This window comes from Aplysia californica, unplaced genomic scaffold, assembly GCF_000002075.1.
Source record: "Aplysia californica isolate F4 #8 unplaced genomic scaffold, AplCal3.0 scaffold00080, whole genome shotgun sequence".
Classification (NCBI taxonomy): domain Eukaryota; kingdom Metazoa; phylum Mollusca; class Gastropoda; order Aplysiida; family Aplysiidae; genus Aplysia; species Aplysia californica.
The window spans coordinates 896789-906940 of record NW_004797350.1 but is presented as its reverse complement, the minus strand read 5'-3'; the positions used below and the strand labels follow the sequence as shown (position 1 = coordinate 906940).

At 41.2% G+C, this 10152-nt stretch overlaps 1 protein-coding gene across 1 annotated transcript; it reads left to right on the top strand.

Annotated features, from left to right (window-relative positions):
• Positions 1-3568: 3568 nt before the first annotated feature.
• On the top strand, positions 3569-7467 carry LOC101863497. Its single transcript, XM_005094348.3, has 2 exons — positions 3569-3761; positions 6011-7467. Exon 2 carries the CDS (start codon positions 6688-6690, stop codon positions 7027-7029), a length of 342 nt encoding a protein of 113 aa, XP_005094405.1. The 5' UTR covers positions 3569-3761; positions 6011-6687; the 3' UTR covers positions 7030-7467.
• Positions 7468-10152: the final 2685 nt, after the last annotated feature.

The following is a 10152-nucleotide window of genomic DNA, read 5'->3' as shown; positions in this document are numbered from 1 at the left end:
CAATAACCTAATGATTAAGCCGTTCTAAACCCTACTTGCTAAACTTCTTCACTAACTCCCCTTTACATTTAGAAAAACATAGGTAGATCTGCTGTAAAATTAAGTTATTAATGTACATCAAAATTCAGCAAGGCACTGTAAACTAAAATAGTAGGCACACACACATACACACACACGTACACACACACCCACACAAACACGCACATCTATATATATATACGTATATATATAAGTAGATATACATGTATATATGTATATATATACACCCACACCCATACACACACACACGCACACACACTCACACACACACTCAAACAAGCACGACACACACACACATATGCATACACACTCTTGCACACTTACGTAAGCACACTCATGCAGGCACACATTGTTATGCAGACATCTATAGAACTTTGCTGGATTTCAAGAACGTTCTTGTTTAGAGTGGCCATTTATAGTTGTGCTTTCTTGTTATAAAATGATCATATTAAGGCTCATATTTTGCTCTATTCTGATTCTTCCATCTCTTTTTTTTCCTAATGCACGAGAGCCCATTATTAGGTCCAGGTATTCTATAGGAATGTATTGTTTTAAATTCGATGTAATGTCCATCTCCGTTATCAGTATTCTAAATGAGGAGAGAGAAAAAAGCAAACAAGAACCCTCCTCCCCCCACACACAAACTACATACGTAAACAATTTTAGATTAGATTAAAAAAAAACCCGTCACGTTTGAGCATCGAACAAGGCTTCAACGCTCATCATCCAACCCGACGACTCAGTGCCGGCACAGCTGCCTGGGAGCGGCCAAGTTCAAGCAGGAATGAGGCACGAAGGGGGATAGTGCTGTATGATGACGCTCATGAGAATGACCAGGAGCGAGAAGCCGACAGCTCCAACGAAGGAACAGAGCATGTAGAGCATCATCACGAGGATACTTGTCTCACTGTTCAAGCTCTGGTCAAAGCTGGCAGAAGAGGAACGTACGTCGAAGCTGGGAGACCTGCTAGTTTGTATAGTAGAGGGTCGACTCACTTCTGACATCCTCCCCGGTTTTGGGTATTATGAGGACTTTGGCGCTGTATGTGAATGAGCTAATAATAGCCTCTGTCTGTCATTTTGCAGGGCGGAAGTACTCACGAGGAAAAGTCACAATACATCAGCATCTTGGTGAGTCATTTCTGTACTTCATTTTCACAAGGTAGACAAGATAGACAGGATAGGTAACAAGAAGTAAAAAAAAAAAGCTGATTTGCCAGGAATATAATTTCCATCATGGAATGGAGACAAAAAAATACGGTTCCTCTTTCGTATACAGGAAAAGAAAAAATATAGGAATCGAATCTCAAAATATGTCGATCTTATCGTTCAGAAAATTGTCTCCCGGACACAGCATGGCGTGTCAAGGAAGCATCTACAGTGTGCGCTGCCTCTGTTTTTGTACTTCTGCAGCGACTTTCTTGTTGAACTGTGACTCCCACTGGTACGCCACCTCCTGTTGTTGTACTTTAAACAATGTTTACTCCATAGGAGTAGCAACAAAGTCAAACTGGTTATAGAAAAGTATGAGGAAGGGCTGGGTGTAACTTGCTATTCTTTATCTCAAGCAAACCTCTGGATTTTTCAGAAAGACAGGCAAAAATCCCATCACCGGAAGGCGGAAGGCTGATGGAAGCTGAAAGAAGTTGAAAAGTAGAATCTACGCGAAGTGAAGACGAAACAACTGTATTGTGAAATTATGTTTTTAACCATCCTGTCCATTCATTTACACTGTTCATTATCTTTGTTGGAGAAAGTGTATCTTTGCGTAAACCGAAATTCAATATATTACCCACCCCCCCTCTCTGAACCCCACATTTCTTTCGATGTAAGTAAACGATGTCACCCTCTCCCCCCCCCCCCCTCCTCCTTGCGTTTCCGTGCAAAAAGCCTCAAACGCAACCTAACAGCTCACGCTGATACGTCCTCATGTCACCCCCCTCAAACACACACATACACGCACACACACACACACACACACACACACACACACACACACACACACACACACACACACACACACACACACACATGCACGCGTCATACACACATGCGCGCATCACGGAAGCATCATGGCGCAGGCAATTGCTTTGAAATTGATAGTTGCAACTGTCTCAAACAAAGCAACTGGAAATTTGAGGAGAAAAACATCAACACAACAAAAGACGAATTTGCAACCCTCTCCCGTTTCTGTTGACCTTTGCGTGTGGATGAAAGCGAACAACGCCAAGAAAAATATTCATCAAAGACTATAAAAGTATGGGCATGTAAGTGACTGCACTGTTAGATCTAGTAATTCAGATGGCGTCAAGCAAGGTTATGGTGCAAATGGCTGGAGTTCGAATATCCCCAAATGGGATATCGATTTTTAGTTTAGGTTGTTTGTAACATTTTCGAGGCCTACTTTTACTTGTGTCAGTTCTGTCAGGGGTAGATATGAAATTTGGAGATCTTGTCTTCTCAACAGTTTTACATGCCATACCTATTATTAGGTGCCTCATTTGAGAAATAGAGGACGTAATGTTAGGCCAGTTCATAATTCTTTCATCAGTCGTTGGTAAAGAGTGTTTTCTCAAATAAGTAGGTAAAGAACCACAGTGTGCCAGAAACAGATTCAGATGAAAGTAGTACCGAAAAATAGAGGGAGAAGTTGTTGCCACAGCTCCCACGTTTCATCCGCTGCTTGTATTGTTTCAACCCTTGTGCACCCCCCCCACCCAAAAAAACCCCTAACAAAAACATCATCATCAACAACAACAACAACAATTACAACCCTCCCCCCCCCACCCAAACAACAAAAAAACCTTTCATGAATATTCTTGTAGCACTAAAAGAATGGTCACTTACTGTTTTTTTCCTTTGCACTTCTGTGAATCTATTCCCATGGCAAAAGCCTCTGAGACTAACACACACCGCTTCCAGTATGACTCGCCTATGGTTGCGTACAATGCCTCTGTCGTGCCCTGCGTGCCTTGTTTTGTAACATTGGACCCTCATACCAAAACAGCCTTAAAGATAACAGATGCACTATAATGGCCTCGGGTTCTGAATCTCAAGTAGAGATCCTTTTCAGAAAATAAAAACGAACGAGTATATCTCTATTTGTAGTGATGAATGAGTGGCAGATAAAGGACTGAATGAGATACAAAAAGCGCGTTGATCTTATATTTTCAGTTTTGGCACACATACTCCTGTCTTTTGCCGAAGGCTCTCAACAGCAAAATTTTTCTAAGTATGTGTAAATATCCCGATTCGGGTAAGAGCAAAAAAATAAACAGTTTATGTCTTCAGCTACCTCTAAGAAAATTTTAGTAGGGCCTATACGCCCCCCCCCCCCCAAAAAAAAAAAGCCCGAACAGGGCGAAACGTCGAAACGCTTAAAAAAAATAAAAATACTGTCTTGAAATTTAAGAAGCACCCAAAATCTCCATCTACTTTTTCTTTTTCTCTTTATACTTCCAGAAATGATGATGATGAGGAAAATAACAACAATGACTACAGGAAATAACAGCATCACTCCCTCCAGCTCAACTACTATCTTACATCAAGCAAGGGGTGCGTAGGCCAAGTGTGCAATGCTTCTTTCAGCTTCAAAGACCTTGTGCGCACGATGTTGCACAGCTCTTCCCATTAGAAGAAATTTTAATGGCGTCCACTAAATCTTTGCTTTGACGCCTTGATAGATGCAGATGAAGTAAATCATGCTGCAATCTTCAATAAAGGTGGGTTCAAAGGTTTTAGATCTATATCTTAAACTGTAGCAGTATTATTTTTGATTAATAAATAATAATGCTAGGAAGTGGTAGAGGTTTTGTTAATTTTTGTATCGGGAGTACTTCCTTAACCAGTGACTACTATTAAATCTAGATTTCTAGATCTAGATTGTAGATCTAGAATATCTAGAATCTAGATTACATTCAAAGAGTCTAAATAAGCGAGAAAATGGCTAGGTGTTGTTATGTACTATCTTTGCTTATACCCAATGTCATGATGGCTTCCAAAATCATGATGGAAGACCGAAAGCCACTGTTATACCGCCTGTTCATGACAAAATTACGGTATTTTGCGCATTTTTAGGCCCAGTTCAAAGATATGAACGTCTGAGTCGGGGATTAGTAGATCTATGTGCAATATTTACAATAGTAGTTTCTCAACTTTCGTCACTTTATAGCTAATTGTAATTTTTGCCCCTCTAACTCGAAGACGATTGTCTTGTATCGAGAGAGTGACAAACTAAAGCGATGTTCTAAGCGAAAACGATTTTGTTCTCATATTAAGTTAACATAAAATTTCATATATAAAACGAGGTTGAGAGAAATACGAAAAAAATACCCAACCAACCCCCCCCCCCACCAACTTAACGTTAATTAATATGCAAACGCTCGTAAAATGTTATAGCTTTTATCCCAGCAAATATTTCATCCTCATCCAAATAGGGGTCATGTACGGAACAAAATCTAACACCCTACTGGATAAACATTGAGGGTCATTTCGATGGTGGAGCATTTCGTCGCTCAATAGGGCACCGGACAAAGAAGAACCGTTTCAGGACCGACTAGAAAAATAATTCGAAATCTCCTCGCACTCGAACCTCGAATATGTACATCGCAGATAGAGCTAATTTTGTTGCCCAACACCAGCTTGAAAATGCTCCTGTTACGTCAGTTTACAATATTCTTCTTGTTTGAAAAAGCACACGTTCAGATCAACCAGATTGAGCCAGATGGGTTGAAGACCGTTATGTCCACAGTAGGCCATTCAAAAGTCAGACCACAGAACGTCGTCAGATTTCCATCAGATCTAATCTTCGTGAGTACAGAGACTTCAAACCTGCGTCTGTGGTATAGCGGTTAAATGCGAGTCGCTGTCGCACGCAGGAGACCCGAATTTGATTCCCGAGTGGGGAACATTTTTTATCCTGTATCTCAGGATTTCTTTTGGGATGTTGTATCCCTCTCAGCCTGTGTACCTGTGACAAACAGGGTCGGAAGCCTGCCTATCAAATGATCCAATATGTCCCGATGGGGGCGTAAAAATAACTGCATTTAAAGAAAACCAGACTTCAAAATCCAATAAACACCCCAAATTTACAAACGCCCTGTTAAGTTTTCGAACCAGAAAGATTCACATTCAAGTGTTGCATGAGACTAACAAAACCTAGATCCATAACACATTTCCCGAGTTATCATTTGCGTAGGTGTCCTTGTTCAATGTCTTTCTATGTTTTACTCATATGAGGAACTCCTGTGATACCTATTTGATGAATTTGACTTACGTACGAAGACTCGCCGGTCGATTTTTTTCGTGCTTTAAGTGAGGGATAACCCAGAGTTCTGGCGTAAGACCATAGTATGCTGCGTTCTCAGAATACACAAACTGATATTAGTACGGCGCTAACATTTATAGAAAGCAACATTTTTCAGGAGAGAGAGAGAGAGAGAGAGAGAGAGAGAGAAAGAGAGAGAGAGAGAGAGAGAGAGAGAGGGGGAGAGAGAGAGAGAGAGAGAGAGAGAGAGAGAGAGAGAGAGAGAGAGAGAGATTTTTTCATTAATTTAACAATTATAAACTCTATGTATCCTTTCTTGGTTCCCTAAGCACAAGCTACCGAAACCACAAATCAACATACTGCAAAAAAATAGATTAAAAAAAATTGTACAGGACATCTGAACAGCTGGCCAACAATAATATTATGTAGGTTTTATGTACATATATATAATGTGTACTATAAAAAGAACTTCATTCCTACTACAAGAAAAACAAAACAAACGAAGACACCGACCCAACAACAGCTAAAGAACGACTTCTTTCGTAAAGCTCTTTTTCCTTCTTACATCCATAAAGTATAGTACGTAGAAATGTCTGTCCTACGTTTTTATTTTTACCAAGACTAATCATTGTAATCTTGTGCTCGTGTATTAGTATGTGTTCTCGTTAACCCTTTGCCAACATGTTCTCACGTTTGAATCCACAGAGAGCGAGGATGCAGGGACTAGCCAGCCGTAAGTAACGGCACTCAATCCCCATGAGGTCGACTGAAGTGAACGGCTGGGGTTCAAACATAGAAGACAAGGCACAGAAAAACGAAGGAAAAGTGGGCTGGAGGATGGACAAAAGGATCTTTCTTTTAACACCAAGCCGTAGATAAAATAAAACGAAGCTAGAGTAAAACTACGGAAACTCAACAAGGGACACTGATCAAGACATCTTCTTTGCGGTGGCGTTTTCGTCCCAAAAGAAAATGAACATTGATTAACACCCAAACCTTTGTGAAGTATAAACACACCAAGACATCACCGTGAACAGCCTTCTTGGTACCAACTGTGCATTCCACCAACAGAAACAGGAATACAGACAAGTAAAGAAAAACAGTAGCAGCTGAAAACACATCTCCAGGCACGAGAAGCAGAGATAAAGAGAATAATAACATCATCACTATCATCGTCATCGTAGTAATTAGGAAAGAACAACCGGTGACCAATCACGTGCCACGGAAGCATCTGTTATTATTGACATTTTAAAGAGCAAAGTCAACAATGCGTCTATCATAGAATCCCTTATTTTACTAGATCATTCTCATCTAGCCCTGAAAATTTATATGTAGGTCAAATTTGCCATTTCTTTTTCAAGCAAAGAGAAACCTTCAAGGTCATGGAAAACGAGAGCCACCATTTTTTCTTCCTGCCTATCCTGGTCGTCCTGAGCGTGGTCTTCCTGTTCCTCATATCCGGCATTCTGGACACGCTCATCGAGGCCTGCGACCGACAGGACTGTGGACCCATAACCCGCACCCTCCTCAGCTTCTTCGTCATCATCCTGCAGATCGTGGCCCTGCCCATTACTCTGTCCATCATCGTCCTCACCATTGTGGCCTTCTGCCTCATCACCGTTCTGCAGGCTCTAGGCTGGGCGTTTCTCATACTGGTCAGCAACCCTGTCGGCATTGCTCTCCTCGCCATAGTGACGTTCGGATATTTTAACACGTCACAGTAGGAAGCACGATCAGTTATGACTGAGAGGAACAATTTAGTAATGTTTCAGATTTTAAAAAAGCAAGAATTGTATCAATTCAATCTTACAACCTTGTTTTGGATATGCTATATAAATAGGTATTAATTTTTCATCAAATGTAAAATCTAAAAACTCTTCAATAATTAATACACTGAACAAATGTTAAAGTCAGTTCCAAGGGGTGGGAGCCTCGGCCACATCAATATTGTCCAGTTGTCCAGGAAAAGTTCTCGTGACGTTTAAACAAAGAATATAAGCCTAGGCTACTATTCTCGGAATGTAATTATTCAAATCGTGGCACTTTAAGCTCATGAGGACACGCAGAGAAGCGTTGTTTTCAGATATCAGGTTACACGACATGTCTTTACTGTTTTCTGTCCTGAGCCACATCACATTAAAACGCCAAGCTTCGCACTTTTAGCACGTTTTGTATGGCTTTGATTGTAAACTGCCTGTGCTTTATGAACCTTGTTTCTTTTTATCTCAGGTTTATGTGTGGAATTGTTTTCGTCTTAAGATCCTTTAGTGTTCCGCCACGATTACGGTTCTGATTTTTTGAGCTTCTTGTTTTCAACCATTTTGATTAGACCTGGTACTATTACTATTACAAGTGTTTATTCAAGCTACTCGCGTGAAGATACGTTTGGAAACCGTGTTGCCAAATAGATTTTGTTTATTTTTGGAAAGTGTTTTACGGCGCTCGCAACTGCATAAGGTCATATGAGCGCGCGGTATACACCTAATATTTTCAGTTGGTAGGAAATTTTGAATTTTGCCCAGGTGGCGACCGAAGCCTACTCTTATCGATTTTAGACCATCAAGGGATCTTTAACGTGCGCAACTTGCACACGGGCCCTCCGAGATTTTTCGCCCTTGTCCGAGAAGGCTAGGTGTAGATCTTTCCTACTAGAAGATCAGGGGTGTGGCAGAAAGACAGCAGTAAGTAGGAGCCAAGGAGTAGCATTAGAAAGGCCGCAGAAAGAGTCAGGAGCCCAGAGGAGGGGGCAAAGGAGTTGAGGGGGTGGGGGCAGAAAGTGGAAAAGAAAGCAGACAACAGAACATTGCTAGAGAGCAGAAAAGGAGGTGAAAGGAGACAATTTTAGCGAAGGAAATTTTTCGGTCGCTACCCGGATTCGAACCCGGGACCTTTGAATGAGAGGCCAACACCTTAACCTCTAGGCCACGAGAGCCCTCGGCCAAATAGATGTCCTTGAAGTTGTGTTTTTTTTTTCTTTTGTTTTTACAAAAACGGATCTTCATAAATTAACACAAACAGATTTTTACTGAAGGCCACACTCTGTAGGGTTTTGGGAGTCTGTGGCAGATAGGCCCCGGAGAAGAGAGAGAAAGAGATAGAGAGAGAGAAAGAAAGAGAGAGAAAGAAAGAGAGAGAGAGATCAAGATAGATAGATAGATAGATAGATAGATAGATAGATAGATAGAGAGAGAGAGAGAGAGAGAGAGAGAGAGAGAGAGAGAGAGAGAGAGAGAGAGAGAGAGAGAGAGAGAGAGAGAGGCAAGAGTCGCTATTAGTATTAGGACGGAGCAAGGACGCAATCCCTTTGATAGAGATGTTGTAACTTATGAATAGCAAGGATTCCATCTCTCCCTTTCCCCCTTTCTCAATTCATTGCGTAGAACCAATATGAGTACTAGTATGATGTTCCAGTTACAGCCAGTATACACATATGATCTACTTTTCTTTTCATCGTCTCCGTAGTTTGCTTTTTCGTCTCTCTCCTTGCGTTTTTCTGTGAGGGATAGTCCTGACCAGCCAAAATGACCATGTGACGTGCCAGTACTATTTGAGTTTGCAAGACAGGGAATATATGCCAATAAAACACGATGTTAACCATGCAAACCAGCTGCAACACTTAAACACCAATATCACTGCTGCTGGCGTATCTGATTATGCGGTAAAGTGTATTGCCGTTGCAAGCAAAAGACTCGAGTTAGATTCCCGTGTGGGGAGAATTTTGTTCGAGTATCCCGGTTTTTCAACTGGACCGTCGTATATATCTCAGCCCGGTTGGCTCTGACCCCTACAGGCGGGGTCAAGCTCCCGTGACAGAGTCTTATTCAATGGCGTGGACCAGTGACCCCCCACTCTGATAGCTACTGTACTTGTCCGTTTTCACGTGCTCTCTGCACTCGACCGTAACCACGTCTCTTCCCTCATCCCCAACCTTCCTCGATGTCCATAGTGAATATATCGCTACCTCAGAATCAGTTAGATCTGCTCAGTACCGACATGTAATTTTAAGAAAATTGACGTAGAAAGTTTGGAGTTTCACAATATTTCAAGATTGTTGGAATGCAAACCTTTGATTATCTTGATACCGACTCAAAACAACCGTACGATTTTGATAGAGCAGATAGAGCATATGGTTTTTGACCTTAGTAGCCCAAAACAGCCTAAAATGTCTGATAGAACTTTGCAATTCTGAGGTAGCGATAGGTTAGCACTGACATAAATGTTGTTTTTACTCCCTGGTGGCCTTTTGCGTCTTGACAGACGTGGTCAAAGCAGTATGCGTGGCACGTGGCACAGCTTTGTCTGAGTTGTAGACATAGAGGAGGTAAATTGCCTAAGTACATTGTACTACTTTCCTCCCAACTGATCTTGACTGCCTTGATGTTTTGCTCCAGAGGAAAGACATCATAGGTATGTTTGGAATCAAATAAGATGTAATGGTGCGTCTGACTATTTCTTTTTCTTCTCTTTATTTCTTTTATTTTATCTAGAAAGTATTCACAAACATTTCGAGATCTGATTATGTCGGTGGTTTTTGTAACGTTTTAGTTTTAGGGTGGGTTGAAAATAGATAAGAAGGGTTGAGATTACTGGTCATGTTTATGATTTATTTAATTACTTCTAAGGGATTCGGCCCAACTCAAGTTAACATTAAAAAGATTCAAAATTATTATACTTAGATTCAGTTCTAATATAAGTTTCAACACAGCACACTGTCCTCAGCTCTAAACACCATTACGGGCATTTTTGTATATTTTGTTGAATGTGGAGTTTTTATGTGGCATCTACACCTCCCTCTCCCCTCCCCCCGCCCACAAACACACTCGCCCACCTAAACTAATATGTGCCTT

Bases quoted from the DNA above. Each gene is read 5' to 3' on its own strand.
- LOC101863497 (XM_005094348.3), top strand. From the start codon at position 6,688: ATGGAAAACGAGAGCCACCATTTTTTCTTCCTGCCTATCCTGGTCGTC.